Raw genomic sequence first — 21,813 nt, forward strand, 5'->3', positions numbered from 1 at the left:
TTGCTGTGTCCTCCAGTTTGGCATAGATTTCCTGTAGTGTTGCATTGAAAAAAAGAGAAAAAACACAGACAAACACTTCATTGGACTACAGTAATAAAGTTTGTAATATTACAGTATGACAATCCAAGCCAAGTATCTGCTGACAGTGTTCATATGTCGGTTTACCTCCCACAAAAGATGTCACAATTGAGTGTGGTAAATGTACTGTAATTGTAAATACAGTAAATACTGTAAGTGTTTTATGAGAAACTGAGAATAACAATTTTCAGTTTTTGTAATGCAAATTACATACAGTAAGTATGTAATATATGATCCAGAAACAAATCACAAACACAACAGTTTTTTTCACTGTGCTTTACTTTTTGGAGATTTTGTCACAGTGCAAGTGTTACACAAAACAGAAAAAAGTCAAAAAAGGTGTTCTAACAAAAAATGCAATGCACAAAACCTGCACATACTGTATATTACAGTAGCCCAACAGTGGCGCAGAATTGGTGTTGCTTTTTACGTAAAAAAAGTAATTCCATGCCAATTCACCAAGAACAATGGTGCACAGGGGGAAAAAAATCTAAATTACTGTAAAATAAAATAAATAAACTATAAACTAAATATTTTTTCTTATTCAAACATGTAACTTCATTTGTCTGTCCAAATGCAGCATCTTTCCATCTACAGTGATCTAAATTACTGATAAGTTAGGTTTTGAACAGAAAGTTCACTGTTTTGAACAGAGTATCTAAACATTGGTAAAATATGCTGTAGTTCCACAGCGTTTTGCTGGTAGTGAACATTGACTGGGGCAGGTATCCATGAAATTTGGAAGAAGGCGTCATTGCCAGCATTTGTATCTTAGCATAGGGGCAAGTAACCACAGTTTGGTTCACATGGTCTACTGGTATGCTCACTGTGTGAAGTGTTTAGGGAATGTGAACATGGTTTAGGTAAATTGCCTAAAACGATAGGAAAAAACTGTAAGGGGACTGATATCCATGAGTGTGTGAAGCTTGGTGCAGTTTGATTGAAATTAAGAGGACTGTTGGGCCTTGGCGGCGGTATGCGCTCCACTGAGTGCCATTCTAGATTGAATGAGTGCTGTGTGAGTCTCTTTAGGCATTTGTCTGTGTAGAGTGCGCACCTTTACAATTTATCAGTATGCTTGAGTGTGTCTGTGAGTGTGAGTGTGAGGGTGTGTGTGTTTGTGTGTGTGTATGTGTGTATGTGTATTACATCCTGGGAATAGGAGATTACACAACAATCTGCTTTTCTTTAATTAAACTTCTTTGCTTTGCAGATCACATGTAGCTTATAAACCTCAATGAGCTTTATTTGCTTTATTTGTGTATTTGTATCACGCTACCACTGTAAGTACTACAGTACTAGCTGCTATGTATACTACTCTACTCTATATCATCTCTCCTCCAGTGTTCAGTTCTGTTCTCTGTCTTTTCACTGTCTTTGTCACTGCCTGTCTGTCTTTGCTCAAATATAAGAGCTGCAGCCGACAGTGGCTCCCATTGTTGCATTCACAGTTTTAATACCCACATTTCTCCACTCCCACACGAGCTAATTCAATTGTGAGGGAGCCGCATGCTCGTTTTCCCACAGCTCTGCAGACTGTTTTGTGAGCTGTGAGTTGTAAAATGTGGTCGCTCACTCTCTCGTGGGTTTACGGTCCGTCTAATCACATGTACAGGTTCAGTGATGGCAGCATCTTTTTCTAATTATATGACCCTATGCAAATGAAGTTCAAACATAGTTAAGCCAATCTCATGGTTCACTGTACGAGAATGTACATGCGACACCTAGACTCAAATTGTGTCTTAGTAATACCGGGGGGTATAAAGTTCTGGTCTCAAACAGGGTTGGATGGTTTTCAGCTTAACTTTAATTAAAGCTTGCTCAAATAAAAGTAAAATTACTTGTTTAAGATTTTACTGAGGTATAAAACAAGTCAGTTAAAATTTACTGCGGCTAAAAAATACTTTATTATGGTTTTGAAAGTGGGGAAATATGTAATGCTGTTGTCCATAGATTTTATTTGGCAAAAACAAGGGGCACAAATCAAATAAGCCACCACATAAACAGCAGAAAAGTTGAAGACGTGTGAACAGCACAAACTCCACAGCGGCTGCTGTCGAGAAAACACAAAACAAAACTCTGTGTTGCTTGGAGGCACAACACAGTATAGTTCTCTCCTCTGTACAGTCAGTGCTCATCTGAATGTCATTCTTTGAGTCTCAGTCCTCTGCATCTGCTCCAAATCCAATTTCCATCGTTGATACTCCTGCATTTCTCAATGTAAATTACACCTGGTCCACTCAGCCTCTCCGGTCTCACTGTACTCCTCCACATTCTGAGGCACTGAGCAGAATGATCTCTGCAGTCACAGCAGGGATAATCAAACACAGCAGAGCAGTGCTGCACACCTCAGTGATGGTAGAGGTGAATATAGAAGAAACAGCTGAGGGGCTCCACTGTCAGCACTTTAGCATCCATTGTTTGGCCAAACTCAGCGTGCACCTCGCACAACATTGTAGGAGTCTTTGATTTGTGTTACTTGACATTGTTGCCCATTGGTGCAATAAATCAGCAGCATATTATCTGCTGCAACCTCTTTTTTTTTCATTTTGTTTCATTGTTACATCACAACTTTCGGGGGTTGAGGAACCAGATAAGGTGATGATGATTCTGCTGGAGACTGGAGGAAATTGGGGTGGGGGTGGGAAGGGATTTAAAGTTTGACAGCAGCCACATGATTGACTGTAAGAGACTGTAGCAGAATCTGATTGGCCATTTAGAAACGCCCACAATCAGCTGATTAATAAGCATAGCAAGAGTGAGAGAAATGAGATTAATTGACGGGGAGAATTCTTCCTGATTGAATTGGTTGAGCTCCATAGAAACACACATACATACTATAATAGAGAGTGACGTGTCTTGTGCTCTGTCTTGTTCGCGTGTTTAATTTAGTGTTGTGTGTAAGATTGACCTGTTAAACAAGTCTGCCTCTCTTTCGTTAGCCACAGAGATGGGCAGAGTGAGATAGAGGGTTGGAGAGAGAGAGTGAGAGAACAGGAGTAATCGTAAACTTAAACAAATAAAAGACTAGGCACCACAGAATCCTTCAGTATATATGCAGTGTTTCATCAAACCCAATACAGCGTTTCACCCTCAAACTGTCTTTCTCTCTGTGTTTCACTGTGTTTCTCTTCCACGCTTTCACGCATATCCTCGTTCTCATGCAGGCACACAAACACTGTGCCCTGCTGTGCCCCAGTAACTGACCTTTGACCTGTGGGAAATGCGTCAGACGGGGACAGAGAAGGATGGGATCAATAGCAAATACAATTGTAAGATACATCAGGCGTTTTCTCTAACATTCATGGAGGAGGTAGACACCAGTATGCACATGTGTAGCACCATTCATGTGTATCTTGATTTCCTGCTCCTCTTTGTCAACATGACTTCAGTGGTTCTTCTGCCATAGGTTGTGAATCTGTTTACTTTCCTAGTTTTTTGAAACCTTTGCTGGATTTGACTTCCTACCTGTGCACCAAACCCTTTAAGTCCAAATAAAGAGAGTTTTCCTCATTTGGCATCTGCATGTGTATCCTCACCTGTGTCAAGCTGTGACATAAGTTTTATTTTGACATTTGTGTGATGGGATAAGACTTTTATTAATAGGCAGCTCCAGCTAAATCATTGAAAGCACGGTGGCTTAGTACGTGCAGCATGAGAATGCAGTTGATGCAGTCACAATGTGAATATGGCTGCTATTGAACAGTCTCAATTTCAGTGAGAGATAAAAAAAATAATTATGTAAGAAAAACCTTCATTAGTATATTGATGAACTCAAATACATGTTATTTGATGCTTCAGATTATAACACATAAACTCACTTGAGCAGAGCAGTAGTTTTCAGATCCACGGTCATATAGACTCACGCTCCCTTTACAACAGGGTGACATATCCCAATAAAAGTTGCAATGCATGCAATCCCACTATAATTAGGTTGGTTGGTATTTCATTACTCAACACAAACCATACATTAAATTTAGTGTTGCTTGAAATGAACTACCACCCCCTTACCAAAGTCCTGCAACGCATTTAGCTTCATGAGATGATGTTAAGGTTCCATTTTTCTACCTTGTCTGGTGACTGACCTGAGCAAGCACAAGACTGGGGAACAGATAAAGAAATAAGAATTTAACTTAGATTTAATGTTATGTTTCACGTTTACTGATGGAATGTCTACAGTGGACAGATATGGACATTGTTTCCACCGTGCAAGAATGAATGGCAGCAACTGATTTATTCTGAAATGATTTACAGAAGGCAGCAGGGTTAATGAGAAGGAGAGAGGGCCACCTGGATTTCTGGTTCAGATGTAAAACACAGTGTAATGACTGGTTTCAAAATGTTCTCACCACCAGGTCAACAATGGACTTGGGAATGACCAGTGAGGTGTAATTAGCCGTAATTACTGACCTCTAATCCTCTGTTTACGGTCTGTGTCGTCAATCTTGATGGTTTCTCACAGGACCCCACTGTCTGTGACTCTAACAGCAGTTAATATCGATACTGAAGATACCAATACTGTCTCTCACTGTCTTCTTCTGAGAAGATTTGTGCTCCTTTCTTTCTGTTATTTAGCCTTAGATTTTCTTTAAAGGCCATGCTTGTTTGGTTTATTAGTAGGGGAAAGCTCTTCAAAGAGTAGTCTTCTCACTCTTTGGCCTCTCAGCCTTTTACCATTTACTGAAACTCAACGGAAACTAAGCAAGCTCTCCTCTCCTCCCCTCTCCTCTCCTCTCCTCTCCTCTCCTCTCCTCTCCTCTCCTCTCCTCTCCTCTCCTCTCCTCTCCTCTCCTCTCCTCTCCTCTCCTCTCCTCTCCTCTCCTCTCCTCTCCTCTCCTCTCCTCTCCTCTCCTCTCCTCTCCTCTCCTCTCCTCTCGAACACCACGTGCAAAGTATCTCAGAATTGACAGTTTCAAACCAATTGTAATTTTTTTTCTCCTTCCAAGGCCAGAGCTGTATAGATAACGAATGCATCTGGGCCGCTCTGAGCGCCCACGGGCATGTTGGTCTCAAAATGAGGTCAGTTACATTGGTATCTTGAAGAAATTGAAAATAATTGCACTATTTACATACAAAAACGGATAAATTGTGCAGCATTTAGAAAAGTGCAGGATACTTTATTTATAATATTAGTAGTACGGCCTACATAGTGGTCTGATTATGCTTTTACTTTGCACTTGAGTTGAATAACTTCCTCTGCAGAGAAGCATACTCTACCTGGAAAATCTGCTTTTATCATTGCAATCTGAAAAGCACCTGACTTCTAAAGGGAATGACACTATGGTTTACTGCTCGTTGCTGTGAAATTCAATTTGGAGAAGGACTTAAATGCAGCACATGCTTCAGAGAGTCAACCTAGATCATTCGAATATATTCACTCAGTCGTACCTGTTATCCATTTGCAAACCAAAGACTCCTCAGCTCTGAGTCTTGACCTTGTTGTCTTCTCTCCTCCGTCTGCAGCAGATGGATGGTTCAAACTGTCAGACAGATGCAAACAGCAGACAGACGGCTCTGTCTGGAAAATCATTTTAAAAACAACTGTCATAAGAAAGTCTGTCTTATATCAATCTCAAGTCTGATTGCCTGGGCCTGAGACGATGCCACAAATAGCACAGGTGATAAATAAGGGTTTCTTTTTTCATGCAAATAAATAAATTAATTAAAATAAACACTTAAATTCATCATTTCACAGTTGATATATGGCAGTGCATCAAGAGGTGAACACATGGATAACAAAATTGTACCAAGGGTCTTGGGATGGACCCAGAGTATAGCAATTACCCAGCATGCACCTGAGCCACTAAAATAACATCTGTTGCTAGAACATGATGAGAAATGAAACCCTCAGCTTTCCTGTCCTAATGTCCACAGTCTTTTTTCTCAATATTTCAAATAACAGAAATTCTAGGTAATAATTGGCATTTCCTGGCATCAGCATTCTCTTTAATCGCCTTCTGCATTTAGACAGAAATGTCCAACCTAATCAGCATGCTCTGGATTGTTCACTGTTTCCTTTGAAGACAGATTTATGATGCATCTTAAAGTGGACGTATTCATTGTCTGGATCATACTAGGCAGAGTGACAAGATAAGCAGTTATGGAATTAGGATAGATGGCCTAGTGTGTGTGTGTGTGTGTGTGTGTGTCTCTCTGTGTGTGTGTGTGTGTGTGTGTGTGTGTGTGTGTGACTCTCTTCATTTAAGCTGCTTCCTCACTTACGTCCAGGTGTGAGGCTTCCTGATCAGATTTCACTTTAAAAGTGAGTCAGTTTACCAATATTGTGTAGAGAGATTAATTCAGAACCAATTAGCTCAGTGGAGCCTAAGGGAAATCTATTCAGCCTCGGATCAAATTGTTGCTTTTTTATATGATAATTATGCTATTTTTACATCATATATTGACTGTATAATATCATATGGTGGTCACCTATGATTGGATTATGTGTTGCAAAGTTTCTGTCTTTTTTGTTCACAGTTTGTGTTTTGTTCAATAAAGACAACCTGGAACCTGCTGACTCGTGGTGTGTGTTTATTGTGTTTTTCTGACGTTTAGCTGAGAAATCTGACCATCAATTATAAAATCTGTGATTTATTTCAATGGGAGGTGTCTTTTAAATCACCTGGTTAATTTACAATCTATTGTAATCTAAGTCCCTTCTCATCCCTCTTGTTTCATGTTGCCTCAGCACAGAGACAGTCCGCAGCTCACCTTCATGTCCTCTTCTCTCTCCCTCATCCAGCTGATCAGTTTGTGTGCCACACCGAAGCCATCGCAGACATCGTGATCCTGGTGGACGGCTCCTGGAGTATCGGTCGGATCAACTTCCGGCTTGTCCGCATGTTCCTGGAAAACCTGGTCAACGCCTTCGATGTCGGCTTCGATAAGACAAGAATAGGTGGGTCCCTGCTTCTCTTCCCCGTCGAACAGATGGATACAGCACTGGTACAACATTGTCGTCTGATGTTCCTGCATATATTTTAATTGCACTGATACAGAGACTTGATCACAGCCGGAGAGAAATGTTATTGTGTGTAAGCTGTCCTCAAATGACCGATTTGACCCGTGAGATTTTGTGTGTGTGTTTTTAGGTCTGGCTCAGTACAGCGGGGACCCGAGGATAGAGTGGCATCTAAATGCTTTCACCAATAAAGAGACCGTCATCGACGCTGTCAAGAATCTGCCTTACAAAGGAGGAAACACGCTCACAGGTTGTTTTCCTGATTTAGTTTGTTCAGAAGATCCAAACCAGTGTTTTGTATTTCTCTTTTCTTTTCCCTGCACCTTTCCCCTTCTTTCCCTTAAATAACTGACTTTGCCCTGGTACCATTGTCTTCCTCCTCCCTTTTCACTCTCCATCTCCCTCCAGGCCTTGCGTTGAACTATATCATGGAGAACTGCTTCAAGCCTGAGTCTGGCTCACGGCTTGGCGTGCCCAAGATTGGCATCCTAATCACGGACGGGAAGTCCCAGGATGACGTTATACCACCTGCAGAGAGCCTGCGCAATTCTGGGATTGAGCTGTTTGCTATTGGTAAGAATGAGAACGAGACATGCATAGGTGGCATGAATCCTGCTGTGCTATCGTCTGTTCATATGATAATTGCTTGTACAAGTCAGACTTCTATTGTTGCCGCATGTGATCCAAACAATTCTACATCCTCCCAGGTGTGAAGAACGCTGATGAGAATGAGTTGCGCTCCATCGCCTCAGAGCCAGAAGACACTCACGTCTACAACGTGGCCGACTTCAACATCATGAGCTCCATCGTCGAGGGTCTGACGAGGACAGTGTGTGATCAAGTGGAGCAGCAGGATAAAGACATCAAGGAGAGTAAGGAAACAATGACAGACAGTGAGAAAGCGACACAGTGCAGTAAAATGTCAGAGTAGCAGTTATGTGCATTAACCTTAAACAGCTCAACGGCAGTCATCGTCTCAAAGTAGGTTTTGTTTGGTTTGAGTCAAACCCTGTATATTTAGACAAGTGGTGATAGGTGGTTTCTCATGGGGAGGGTGGTGTCATGTCTCAGTCTCACCTTTGGATGTAAAGCAGCTGCAGGATGGAATATAAAAGAGGGGACGTCACGCTAGTCTGATCTGTTTGGATTATAGTTTTTCTGTTTTAAAAATAATTCTCATTCTTCCCTGTTCCTCTGCTTTTATTTTTTCAGAACAGGTACCAGAGACGATCGGAGCGCCGCTCGATCTGATGACATCAGAGGTCGTGGCGCGGAGCTTCAGGGTGTCATGGAGTCATGCCCCGGGAGATGTACAGAAATACAGAGTGGTTTATTATCCCGCTCAGGGAGGAGAACCACAGGAGGTGAACATTTTGTTTTCTCTTTTCTTTTGCTCAGAACATTGAATCACTAAATTGAAAAAAAGTGTTTTAAACTTGACTAGCTTAAGCAGGACAATTAACCACTTCAAGCAAATTCATCACTTTAAAAAAGTGTGAAATTTCAATTAATAATGTCTATTATGCAATCAGAGCCCCCAAAAAATCTGATTATGTTTACTGCAATCTAAAGGCTATATGCAGAGACACAACAAATACCTCATTGAGTAGGAGCACAGAGATCTACTGCACCTGCTGAGTGTCGAGATTGATCTCAGTTTCCTCTCGAAATTCGGATGATATCATTCATCCAGACTCGTTTCTCTCATCCCTCCCTTCACGACTCTCCAGAACATCGGTGAAGGTAATAAAGGCTCACTAGAATATGAAATGATACTGTGGCCGATCGAGGCACCTGCTTGATTATTCCAGAACATTTGACCATAAAAAAAGCCCATTAAATCTTCTGCTTAGCTGGGTTTTTAGGGACCAGATGTTCTGGAGCCTCGTGTGAGGAGGCCTTTCCGGCTGGCTTAGCCAACATCTAATCTGTATCACAACTGTCATCCGTTCAGTTCAGTGTGAAAAAAACAAAAATTCTTCAGCTTTAGACACTGGTGCTTTATCCAATTCATTTAATCGATTGTTTCCCTTCCTCTTCCATTGTCTTTCAATCTCTCTCTCCTACCCTGCCTTCCTTGTTTTCCTCTCTTCCATTTGTCGTTTTCATCTTCCCACATTTATTGTCCCATTTTCCATTTCCCCTGCTGTTCGCTGTCCCCCTGCCCCCACCCCTCTCTTCTTCTATCCATTTTTGCACCCCATCGCTCTCCTCTGCCCCTCGCATCCATCATTCAAACCTTGACCCGCCCTCCTGCACCCCCGCAGGCTGTGGTGGACGGCACTGAGACCTCGGTGGTGTTACAGCATCTCAGCTCTCTCACCGAGTACCAGCTGGCTGTGTTCGCTGTGTATGCAAACGAGGGGAGTGAAGCTCTGAGGGGATCAGAAACAACTCGTAAGTTCATTCTAACCCACAAACACACATGTAGCAGAACTGCACAAGCACAACAACACACACCATGTGCTTCAGTCAACATCCAAGGCCACAAGATAATAGCTGTAACTAAAAGGTTAAGGTACCGGAAATATTTAGATTCCTGTGTGGTGTCTGTGGAAAATAGCTCATACCAGGCTTAGCTCTTTTAAATGCCAACATCACGCTGCAGGTTTATCTTATCCACCTTATTGCCAGCAATGGGAGATGAAAGCAACAGCAAATATTCAACATATCCTCCACTTTGCCCATTGTGGTTCTGTCACTCTCACCGCACAGAACCAGGGCGCAGTGGATGAAGATACTCAGCTTTGACTGGTGGGATCGGGTCGTCTAGATGAAGCTGAATGACGCTGGGTGGAGATAACATTTCTGCATGAGTAGGGCATCCTTTTTTCCGGCTGTGTGCCACATTTGAAAAGTTCATGACACTGGAGGAAACAATGGTACGGTTTCGCTCCAGAAGTGGGAGACTTGCGTTGCCGCCATATTTTGTGTTTATGCTACGTCACTTGGCTGAAGCCACGTTTGTGCCGGTAATCAGCAGTGGTCAGAGACTGGGATATTGTGTATCATGCACCAGTATCCCAGTTACTTACGAAGTACTCCAGCTAGTAAAATCAGGTTTCTTAAAACCAGGATAAGGGCTTGTCCAGGATACTCAAATCAGGATACTACTTTAAAAACATGATAAAACCCTGAATACCATACAGATGTAAATGCAGTCATGGTGCAGGAAGGAAGATAAGAGTTTTTTCATTTAAAAAAAAAAAAAAAGTGATTGATTTGACTTAACAGCTGTGTGTCTGTCTGCGCGTGGTCGCACTGTGTGTGTGTGTGTGTGTGTGTGTGTGTGTGTGTGTGTGTGTGTGTGTGTGTGTGTGTGTGTGTGTGTGTGTGTGTGTGTGTGTGTGTGTGTGTGTGTGTCTCCAGTGGCTCTACCCAGAGTGACAGGCTTGCAGCTGTTTGATGTGACTCACAGCACCATGAAAGCAAGATGGGACAGCGTAGACGGGGCCTCCGGCTACATGGTGCTGTACGGACCTCTCATAGAAAATGGAGAGTTGGACGAGAAGGAGGTATAGACAGAAAGAAAGATATGAGTTGAACTGATAGCACTGACAACCAACTTGTGCGTCAAATGTTGTATATTGTGTGTCTTCGTCCACAGATGAAGGTGTCGGAGGCAGTGACAGAGCTGGAGCTGGATGGGTTGAACTCTCACACTGAGTACACCGTCACTGTTTACGCCATGTATGGAGAGGAAGCCAGTGATCCTGTAACAAACCAGGAAAGTACATGTGAGTAACGCACGTGCACACACATACAGTACAGCAAACTGATTCTCATTAAGCACACAAGCACATAAACACACACTCTTTCCCTTCTCTCTCTCTCTCTCTGTCTCTGTCCAGTGCCTCTGAGTTCTCCCAGTAACCTCCAGTTCTCTGATATCAGCCATAACTCCGCCCACATCAGCTGGGACCCTGCTCCCCAAGGGGTCAAAGGTTACCGCATCATGTGGAACAAGACAGACAAACTAGTCAAGGTGAGTGTCATGACACGTTCGACTCCAAGATGTAATGTGTTCAATATGGTATGATTGTATTTGCCAGCTTTCGATCTGAGAGCATCTGTGTCTGAGTGAGGAGAGTAAAGAGCAGAGAAAAAAACAGGAAGGAAGGAGGGAGGGAGGGAGGGAGGGAGGGAGGGAGGGAGGGAGGGAGGGAGGGAGGGAGGGAGGGAGGGAGGGAGGGAGGGAGGGAGGGAGGGAGGGAGGGAGGGAGAGAAAGAAGAAGGAAGGAAGTGAAGATGAACTGTAGAGATTCTTTTTAGTATGATAAGGTGAGACAAAAAAAATTTTTTAAATTACACAACCATTTTGTTTGTGTGTGTGTGTGTGTGTGTGTGTGCGTGTGTGTTTGTTGTATAAACTATACCTACATAAAAATGAATGTTCATGGAATGTGTTCACTGCATCCAAGCAGCACATCATTTCCTGTTTATTTTTATAATTTATTTTCATGGTTTACATAGTTTAAACTTCCACTTGTCTTTGTGAAATATATACAAAGTACACATTCTAGTGGATTTTTAGCCTATAGTTGTATTTATATTCAACTTCTGTTGCCTCCACATAACAAACATATTGGAAATAATCTCTCCTCCATCCAGCAGTGTTATAACTTCTCAACAACTTGACTATATACAGATGTCCAGTAGCTGTAGACATTTGTTTAAAAATGAGATGTGTCTGTGTTTGTCCTCCAGGTGGAGGTCGGCCCAGTGAGCTCTTACGACCTCAGTGAGCTGACGTCTCTGATGGAGTACACAGTAGCCATTTTTGCTTTGTACGACAACGGCCAATCAGAGCCGCTCACTGATGCATTCACGACCAGTAAGACACTGTCACTGTTCATCTGGGGGGTTACATTAGAAGAAGTATTTAGTATTTGCAAACCTTGAATTCAACTATGTTCCACCAAATTGAGTTTCTCTTTGACAATTCTTCTTTTTCCCAATTTCATCTCTGCTGAGGACAATATTGTCTAAATTTTCAGGAAATAGTCTCAAAACCATTAGATGGCAGCGCATTTCTCTCTTAGTGCTGAACAATATTGGATTTTATTACCCCCATTGCACCTTCTGCTATTTGGAAGTCTGCCCATCTAATTTACACTTCAGCTTAATAGCCCAGTCACATTAAAAGGTCATTTCACTGTCCCTGACTCTTCTGTCACGTTAACAGATATTGATTTGTAGGAATATCACTTTAAGCAACAAGCAGCTGGGCTCCAGTGCTGGGTCAGCTGAAAGAAATGTGCTTCTGGCAAGCGGCCGTTAAACTGCTCACTCTGAAGGGCTGATGTTGACTTTTCATTTATACCCTGAAACATTTACTGTGTTATTATCACAGTTTTAAAAATCAAGTGTAAATAATTACAATCAAGGTAAAAAACTTCAAGTTTTCTGGATGAAAAGAAAAAATGTGGATTCTTTGAATTTTCATTGACGTAGAATGTTTTTTTGAGATAACTTTATTTTTTTTTTGCAAAAGAAATGATGAATTTAAAAATATCAATGTTATTGACGCTGAGGGCTGGAATTATATTTTTATTAAACCAAATTTTTTTCTTCTATTTAGCAATTATTTTTTATCTTTGTTTATTTATTTTTCCTCTTGTTTCCTTGTAAGAATATATGACCTGTTGATAACCTTGCGATAATATATGGATTTGTCTGATTTGGTATTGCTGGATGTGATTTTGGTGTTCGCTTGTTTTTTGTGTTTATTGTTTTTGTCAGTACTTTAGTGAGTTAGGTTAAGTCTCTGTTGTTATTAAGAAAAATCAATGATATCCAGCTACTCCTCTCTCAGCTCCAGTTCCCGGTCCCCTGAACCTGCGCTCCAGTGACATCAGCACAGAGAGCTTCCAGGTCAGCTGGGATCACTCAGCCAATGACATCGTCCTTTACAGACTCTCATGGGCACCTTTCACGGGTGGCGACACCAAAGAGGTCAGTACGGTACGGTAAGGGTGTTTGTATTACACTCTGGTTTCTTGAAGACAAACTAAAGAATTGAAATGTCCAAAGTCCTTCTCCCAGCTTCTCTATTCACTCAAAACAAACTTGATTTCCAATTCCTCAAGCTGACAAAACTTACCCCAATAGAATTAATATTTTAGCATGAAAAGACAAATATCTTGCTCGGATTCTGAATTTTTCATTTAGCCCGCGGTCCACCTATATCTGCTTATGGAGGAAGAAGTGTCTGCCCTCCATGTGCCCAGATAAAGGCAGCCTGAACTCCATAGACTTGCACACAAGCTCAATCACTCCACTGTTAGCTGGTAAAACTCCTGGCGTGGCTGGGTATAAATAAAGGCTGAATAAATCCAGAAATTAATGGCTTGGGATTTTTTTTTTATTGCCATGATCTGGGGTTTAGAGGCAGCTGGGAGGCAGTGATAGAGCCCTCAGGTCTGTACAAATGTGTGTGTGTGTTTTGCTGAGAGTCATCAGAGCTGAAAATAACACTCTGGGGAGTTGGAGAGGTGGGCTGGTTATACTGCCACAATAGAGAAAAGGTTTTTCTCTGTCTCTCACCCACGTACTGTGAACATGCACACACACTCACGTACACACACACTCACCAGCAACTGCTCTGTATTGTTATTTCTGCGAGATTAAGCATAATACAATCCAACAGACAAATATTTACAGACGCAGATTAAAACGATATCATCTAGATATCCATTAGAAGAGTATATGATATCATTGTCAAGCATTTGTTTGAAGTTTTTTCCTCATATCCTTCTTTGAAAGCAGATTCTTTTGCTCTTCAATAAAACCGACTCTATTTTATCAGGGGAATAGCACAGACAGTCACTGCTGTTTTTCCGCAAAGGACACACTATTATGAAGTGTGAAAATACATCTCACTGAATACAAAGACATGTAAAGATTAAGGGGAGAGAATGAATCAGCAAAGATGAAATTGCTCCAGGGGAAATCACAAATGGCCGGCCCCACGGGTAAGATTTGCATGTAACTGTGCCTTGAAGGGCTCGGAGAAGAAACAAATTCCTGAACGCTATCAGGCTGTTGAGTCGTCTACGGTAAATTCCAATTTCAGAGTGGCTCTCCACGGGACGAGCTGCACTTTTGATGACCTCTTTGTATTTACCTTGGGGTCTGATTCGTTTCTGTGCTGTAAAAATGATCGTGGTCGTCTGGACTCCTGCAGCAGCAGTTAGTCCAACTGGCTCTGGTGATCTATTCAGCCCAAAACTCACTTCTCTGAATTACTTATATTGTATCGTTGTGAAGCTGTTATTGGCCTCGTTGAATTTTTACTTTTGCTAATGTAACAAAGATAATATAAAGTGCATTTAAATGCTGTGCTGTTGTTTAACTTCTATTCAGCACAGTATTAAAACAAATTATATGAGTTTAACAGTTTTGTTTTCACAGACACCAGCTTTCTAAAATATGCAGCACCATATCCTGCTGTTTTCATGACATGAAATTACGAGGTCTGACTGTGACGATTTGTTATTTTATGATTTTAGCAGCTTTCTCTACTAGAACACAGTGATGACCTCGTGTTTTGAAAGTCTGCTGTTGCACTTAGAGTATATATAGTAACAGCGAATGAAGATACAAAAACAAAAGGTAACCAGAAATAATGTCAGGACTTAGAGACAGAACAACATTTAATACATGAAATTAGGAAATATTTATTAAGTTTTGCTTTTTTAAAATATAGTTTGTAATCTGGACAGAATTGAAATTAAAAGTGATTAGGGGTTGATGACAGTGTTAGATTATTAATATTGATTATCAAAATAAATTACAAATACATTTAAATAAACAAAATGGATTTTGAAACAGCAGGAGCACATGGTTGACAGATTTGAAAATATAAGTCAACATCTTTTAAAATCAGACAGAAGGTACCATTGGAAGTAAAATGTAATATGAGACTGTGTGTGTCTCTGTGTGTGTGTGTGTGTGTGTGTGTGTGTGTGTGTGTGTGTGTGTGTGTGTGTGTGTGTGTGTGTGTGTGTGTGTGTGTGTGTGTGTGTGTGTGTGTGTGTGTGTGTGTGTGTAGGTGATCTTGAGTGGAAGTGATAACAGATACCTGCTGGCCAGCCTGAGTCCGTCCACTGAGTACGAAGTCATGCTGACGGCCATGTTCAACGATGAATCAGAGAGCGACACTGTCTCCGTCACAGAGACCACATGTAAGTCACATGTGTAGTTAATAATGTGTGCTGCCGATGTGTTACATGCTCAGGGAGGGCAGTGGTATCTTTTTTTATTGGAAAATTAAATCCCCCTGGTTGCTCTGATATTGAAATTAGCTTGTGACTTAAGTAACCCTCTAGACTAAATTTTTCACTGCTGAGAATAACAGATGGGACCGGTCATAAATGTCTTTCAGGTCCATCAAATTTACATCTCTGGGTTCAAACCCTTGCTCTGCCTCAGCCTCTTTGCATTGATTTGTTTTTTGCAGCTTTTCTCAGAAGAAGAAAATCTATTTTATTGTCAGCCTTTTCCCCCCAATTATTTCTTCTTATTTTATCATTCTACTCTATTTGTTTTATGTTTTTTTGTTTAATGCATTTCTGTCTAACAATTTGAGTTGTTGACACAGAGATGGATTGAGGAGGGTTTCTATTCCTTTATCTGATTTATGCTCTGTAATGTCTCCAGTGACCAGGACGACGACAGTTGCTGCCACAACCACAGGTGAGACATGTCCCGGTGGAGTCAAACTGTGCCGTTTATTTTCCATAATGTTAGTAAAGTAAAAATCTGTGTTGATGTGAAATGCATGGAAACAATATAAGCGTGGTTAAAACCAAAGCATCCAGATAATCTTTTGGAATTTTAAAGTCCATGGAAGGAGTATTAGAATCAGGCATGAGGAACAAAATGAGAGGAGGACATTTTTTATTCCTTATGTTTTCAAGAATAAAGTTGAATTGTGAGACTAAAGTCTCTGATATAGAGGAATATTAATGTTTAGTATATTCCAAAATATTCAACATAAATCTTGAAATTCCAAGTGGATTTGTGAAATTTTTACTCAATTCTTGATTTGTACTTAATTTCCACATTTCGTTTTTATTTTCGAATAAAAATATAAATCTCCGCCTTATTTGTTTCTCACACCTGGCCCTCTCTTCCGTAGAGAGTCTGTACTCGTGCCCAGTACATGAAGATATTGAACCACTGCTCTACTTCCTGTAGCAGAGTTACAATCTTTGTTACTCATTTAGTTTCTGAAAGCAAATCCAGAAATCACTGGCCGTTTACTGAGGCTGATGAACTGGAAAACTGAATCAGTGATGCCATTCTCAAGCTGGTTGCACCTCATAAAAAGAGTTCAGAAGATCTACTCTTTTTAAAATTGCGTTTACTAAGTTGGTTTCCCCCAGAGACTGTAGTTCAAACTCTATTATCTCGGAGGCGACCTGGAGGAGCAGGCTTCAGTTAATGGAGTCAGAGCGTTTTGCCCACTCGCAGCAATTTAGTCTCTTCTCACTATCCTGCAAATTTTTTAAATGTGTTTCTGCTTTGTTAAGGGCTAGGGCTTCTTTGAAAATCACAGCTCAAAGTCAGTCACATATGTTTTCAGAAAAAATAAAAAAATTAAGGACTGCAGTTTGAAGCCGTTATGTTATTATGTTTGGAACGTTTACTCTGGTTTAAAGCCATAGACGGCTGAAACTAAAAACAAAAATACCTTGATTTGTCTCTCTGTGCCAGATTTCTTTTCCATGGTGGCAGTTTAACAATTGCTGTTCATGGCAAACTGACATTTTTCGAATCCACAGTTTTACCGAACCACATTGAAAGCGTGAAGAAAATGGGGCTTAATCCAAGTGTTTGCTTCACATCCCACAGTAACTTTTGTGCAATAATTGTTGTCTGTGATTTGACATAGAAATGCCACGTGAGGCTGTGAGAAACCTGCAGCTGAGCGACGAGACCCCCCGTAGTTTAGATGCATCGTGGGAGATGGAAGACCCCCACGTGGAGAGCTACAGGGTCTCCTTTGCTAGCCTCAGGGGCAATCACCAAGAGGAGTCGGTGAGTGGATCATGATCTGTTGCTCTTAAAAGAATCATGAACAGATGATGGAGGTTTAAGGAGCGTTTGCAGGGGATTTGATCTGCTTATTGCTTTTAATTAGTTCTCTTTCCAAGGGCTATTTTTAGATCCCTATTACAACGTGCCTACAGTTTCTCAGATCTCCCTCCTTATAGTCTAGTGCAGCTCTCAAACACTTACAAGTCATCACAATAACTCCCCCTGGTCAGTTGTCGACACTAATTACATAGACAACACTGGAGATGAGAGGAAGATGGTTTCTTTTATTACAAACCTCCAGTCAGCTGCATGGTGACTGCAGTGTCGGGGCATCCATCTCAAATCAGAAAAATGATTACACTTGTAGTCCCGGGCCACTCGACCTCTTCCCCCTGATCCCTCGATCTGTGGTAAGAGCCCTTAAGCTCAGTGCCATGTACTGACCCTGTTCACTGATGTGCACACACACACACGGCCGTTCCCTTCTTTTCCATCTCTTCCTCTGCTGCTTCTCCCTCTTGTCTCTCCATACTGTCCTCCCCTCTTCCCCTTTCCCCCTTCCCTCCCCTGTTTTAATTTCCCAATGTGGTGTCAGAGCTGTAGAAGATGGAGAGGCCAGGGCAAGCCACAAGACATCCCATTATCTTTTCAGTAGCCTTTTACATCACTGGAAGCTGAGATGGAGGGCAGCAAAGAAAAGAGCAAAAAAAACAAAGAGTGAAAGAGAAACAACAGCAAAACAAAATGGGGAGAAATACTTGAACCTGTCTGCCAGCTGATAGAGGAGTTGTTTTGGGTCACACCTCTTCCTGGAAGTTTTGATGTGTTTTGATGTGGATGTGTATGAGAGACAGATAGAGGGCAAGACAGACAGCATGGACAACTCTGTTTCCTATGGTAGTGGGTGAGTTAAAATTCTTTGTGTGTGGCTCCCTGCTTTGACACTGAGGAGTTTCAGCACCTCAGTCAGAGTGGACAGCTCCTCCTAATGCATTGGCCTTATCTTATACCCCTGTCTCCCTTTCACACACACACACACACACACACACACACACACACACACACACACACACACACACACACACACACATTCTCACTCACGCACATACACAGTCGTGCTTTAGAAAGCAGAAAATTGGATCTCTGATGTGAATTTCCAACAATATTATTTCTTTACAAATGAGAAAGTTGATTAAATAGAGAGAAGGTGAAATCAGAGTTTTTATGAAGAAAAGGTGATATGAGAATATCTGAAGAAATGCTCCAGTGTCTCAGTTAGTTCAAGATTTTGTAAATTATTTAAAATTAATAATCTAATTACAATTACCATTAGTTGATTGACAACACAATTTTACTCAAGGTCCTCTAACTTGCTCATTCTACAGCTTTTAGCCATTTCTTCCAGGCTTTACGTAAAATTCACAATTCAATCCAAACCTAAATGAATCTGCAGTTCCATGACCCCTGACGTCATCTACTAATTCAGTAGCCAGGACCTACTAGGATTTTTGAGTCTCAGTTGCAATATTGGGGAAGAATCGCAGTGTGAATTCTCTGTAGCATCCGGGCACGACAGACCCCCTCAGGACTGTACGGGGAGAAAAAAATAAAGAAAAAAGAAAGGGATGAGGGTGAAGGTTGGGCAGAATATGAGAACAAAAGATACGAAGGTTCTGAGAGGACTTATAGAATGCCGGAAGCGCCGTGGTTGAGGTGTAGTTCCTGCTCCTGAAACTCTGCCTGTAATAAAGTTTAGGGGCTTACACAATGAGCGGGCAAGAGGACCTTGAGTGGAGATTGTTTTGTCAGCTTCTTTTTCCAAGGTCAATAAAACTGTGCAGCCCAGCTTTTTGTTTGTATCATCTGAACTCAATTATATTATAAAGTAGCAACATCAGGGTTTTTATCTTTGTCTGAGAGTCAATGTGGCGAGTGTTATATTTATGTGACACTGTGGTTTGTTGCAATCTTTTTGATTCGAAGTTATTTATAAGAATCCTGAAGATGCATAGGAAGAAAAAGCTGCAACTCTTCTGAATGAAAACCCAGCAGTAATGGGCTTTTTTCCCCAGCTCATTTCTGCCTCACCATTGACCTCAACTAACTTTATTGACTAAACAGAAGTGAGCAGAATTCTTGAACAGTTGTGGTTTGAATCCCTTAAGATATACATAACATTCTGCAGGCACTTTCTGTCTCACCAAATTAAGCCTGGCCTTAATCTTTCTCTCCAAATGTCCCAACAAACCAACAGAGAGAAGCCACACATTCTGTATGTATGCTGCTATATGGTGTGTGTGTGTGTGTGTGTTTCTTCTTTATTTGTATTCTTGCCTGTTTTCCTGTGTGCAAGTTAGTCCCAAATGGGCAAAACTCATCATTGCTTTAAAACTACCTTCACTCTCCAACAGCTTTAAATGTGTCCCCTGTGTATGTGTGTTTGTATGCATGTGTGCGTGTGTTTGTGTGTGTGTAGGTGTTAGTTCCTGGAGGAGAGAGGAGAGCTGTGCTGGAGCCGTTACTGTCAGACACCCAGTACAAAGTGACGGTCACGCCAGTGTACAGGGACGGACAAGATGGCATTACCATCTCTGCCATGGGAGCCACACGTAAGCCTGACAAACCTACAACCATGCTCTCTCACACAACACACACATACAAACACACACACAAACAAACACTCTCTCTCTCTCTATTCTCTGAATCACTGAGCACTAGTGCCAGTTCTCCCTTCCCTTGCTCATTAAGCAAAGATGCAGCTCCCAGTTTAGGAGAACACATCTGACAAAACTGAGAGCTAATGGAAATGAATTTCATTGCGGGGAGCAGAATGTTCATTTGCACTGAATTAATTTCATGTTCGCTCACGTTCCTGAAGGACAATGTAAATTAAAAGCGATGACAAATACTGATGCGTTCTTAATTGTCCTAATGAAGGCCGTTCATAATTACAGCAGCGCCGTTCATTAATGGGACAATTCAATTATTTTTTTATGCTCTAATTGACTCTCCCAACCGTTCTGTTGATCACCTCTCATGAACAGTAGTGATTTCTTGTCATTGTACAGAGCACGGAAATGTCAGATGAACTGCGTCATCTGTTACAGTAAGATGAGGGTGCAATAGCTCGTCATATTGTAATTAAAAAAATCTTCTGAGCCTGGGAAACGGCAATACCATAACTCACAGTCAAGACACACTTAATTTACAGTCAGACACCATTTTATATTTTTTAGGGCGAGGACCTGTCGTCTCAGATAAATCAGTGTCTGTGGGACTTTACAACGTTGTGATAACTCAAATTCTGCCAGGCCTGGCACTGACAACAAACAAACACGAGAGACACAACTTTACATAATTTAATTCACAGTTTGTTCAAAGTAAATTATCTTGGTTTTTAATACTATCACCGGCTATAAGGAACAAACACTCCAATTAATATCACAGCTTAATATTAAAACTCTGTATTTTATCATACACCAACCAAATGTGTCTGAATGACTTATTCTGAGAATTTATGCTCAAACGCTTCAGTTGAGGATTTAATTGAACTTTCTCCATGTATGTGTTTTAATCTACATTTCATATTTAGTTCTGAAAAGCACTTGTTTATTCTGATGTTTGTCTTGTGTTGTTGCAGTTCCCCTTTTGTCCCCTGGCAACCTCCGTGTGTCAGAGGAGTGGTACAACCGCTTCCGGGTCACCTGGGATCCACCGCAGACTCCTACACTGGGTTACAGGATTGTCTACCAGCCCATTTATGGTACACACACACACACACACACTAACACACACACACTAACACACACACACACACACACACACACAAACACACTAATATAATCCTAACATAATTTGGACAATCAACCTCTACTCCTGAATAAGATCACAGGGAATGACCTGTAAAATATACTGATTGAGATTCTCTTTAGTAAATTACAAAAGAAAAACAAAGGTCATCCTGTTTAATATAAGCTTTTTTTTCAAAATGACGTAAATTCTTTACTTATTTGTTTCACCACAACCTTTACCTAACCTCAACGGTAGCACCGAATCACACATAGGCTTGTCGATGCAAGGTCTACACCTCTGGTAGGACAGTTGTGCACTTTGTACACTTGCCATCCACCAAACAACACTAAACTCTGCTGCCATTAATATATGTAGCACTTCACTCATTGAGAAACATGTTGCCAGTGAACCTAATTCACTCAGCAGTTACGTTATGTACAAAATGTACTTGCTGTTGTTTACTGAGATCTAATTTCTAGGATAAAGTGTTGTCAAGGGAAACCTCAGTGATCCACTGCTGATATAATACATTAACCCTCCTCATTTATATATTGTCTTTAAGCTTCAAGCACACAAGCTGCATTCATCTGATTTTAGGAATCTAATACATTTCAACAGCCTGGAGCTTTTACTGTCAGATGGTTGGTTTTACGCAAATTCAAAAGTTTTTCCTCCGCACAAACACTTTAGAGTTAACATAAACCCACATAATGTAGAAAATGCTCACACCTTCTCATGCACATAAAGACACACACACACACACACACTCTGTGTCCTCTTTAATAGCGCTTCAATGGATGGTGTTTTGTATAGATAAGGCCGCTCTTCCTTTATATGTGTTTTTTTTTGTTCTATTGCTTTTGTATCTTTTTTAATTAAGCACGTTATCATATTTATGCAGGATTGTTATTATTATGTAAATAATTTTGTAGCAGGTA

At 41.1% G+C, this 21,813-nt stretch overlaps 1 protein-coding gene across 1 annotated transcript in view; it reads left to right on the top strand.

The window, feature by feature from the left end:
• The window catches only part of LOC133014568 (collagen alpha-1(XIV) chain-like), a 131,388-nt gene that overhangs the window by 25,044 nt on the left and 84,531 nt on the right, over window positions 1-21,813 (top strand). Inside the window, exons 6-21 of the mRNA XM_061081833.1 lie at window positions 6,821-6,976; window positions 7,170-7,289; window positions 7,448-7,612; window positions 7,747-7,911; window positions 8,252-8,403; window positions 9,307-9,436; window positions 10,409-10,554; window positions 10,647-10,776; window positions 10,891-11,024; window positions 11,747-11,873; window positions 12,855-12,994; window positions 15,093-15,225; window positions 15,701-15,736; window positions 16,938-17,083; window positions 19,560-19,692; window positions 20,724-20,846. Of these exons, the coding sequence (XP_060937816.1) occupies window positions 6,821-6,976; window positions 7,170-7,289; window positions 7,448-7,612; window positions 7,747-7,911; window positions 8,252-8,403; window positions 9,307-9,436; window positions 10,409-10,554; window positions 10,647-10,776; window positions 10,891-11,024; window positions 11,747-11,873; window positions 12,855-12,994; window positions 15,093-15,225; window positions 15,701-15,736; window positions 16,938-17,083; window positions 19,560-19,692; window positions 20,724-20,846 (2,136 nt within the window). The remainder of the gene's footprint in view (window positions 1-6,820; window positions 6,977-7,169; window positions 7,290-7,447; window positions 7,613-7,746; window positions 7,912-8,251; window positions 8,404-9,306; window positions 9,437-10,408; window positions 10,555-10,646; window positions 10,777-10,890; window positions 11,025-11,746; window positions 11,874-12,854; window positions 12,995-15,092; window positions 15,226-15,700; window positions 15,737-16,937; window positions 17,084-19,559; window positions 19,693-20,723; window positions 20,847-21,813) is intronic.

Source organism: Limanda limanda, chromosome 11, assembly GCF_963576545.1.
Source record: "Limanda limanda chromosome 11, fLimLim1.1, whole genome shotgun sequence".
Taxonomy (NCBI): domain Eukaryota; kingdom Metazoa; phylum Chordata; class Actinopteri; order Pleuronectiformes; family Pleuronectidae; genus Limanda; species Limanda limanda.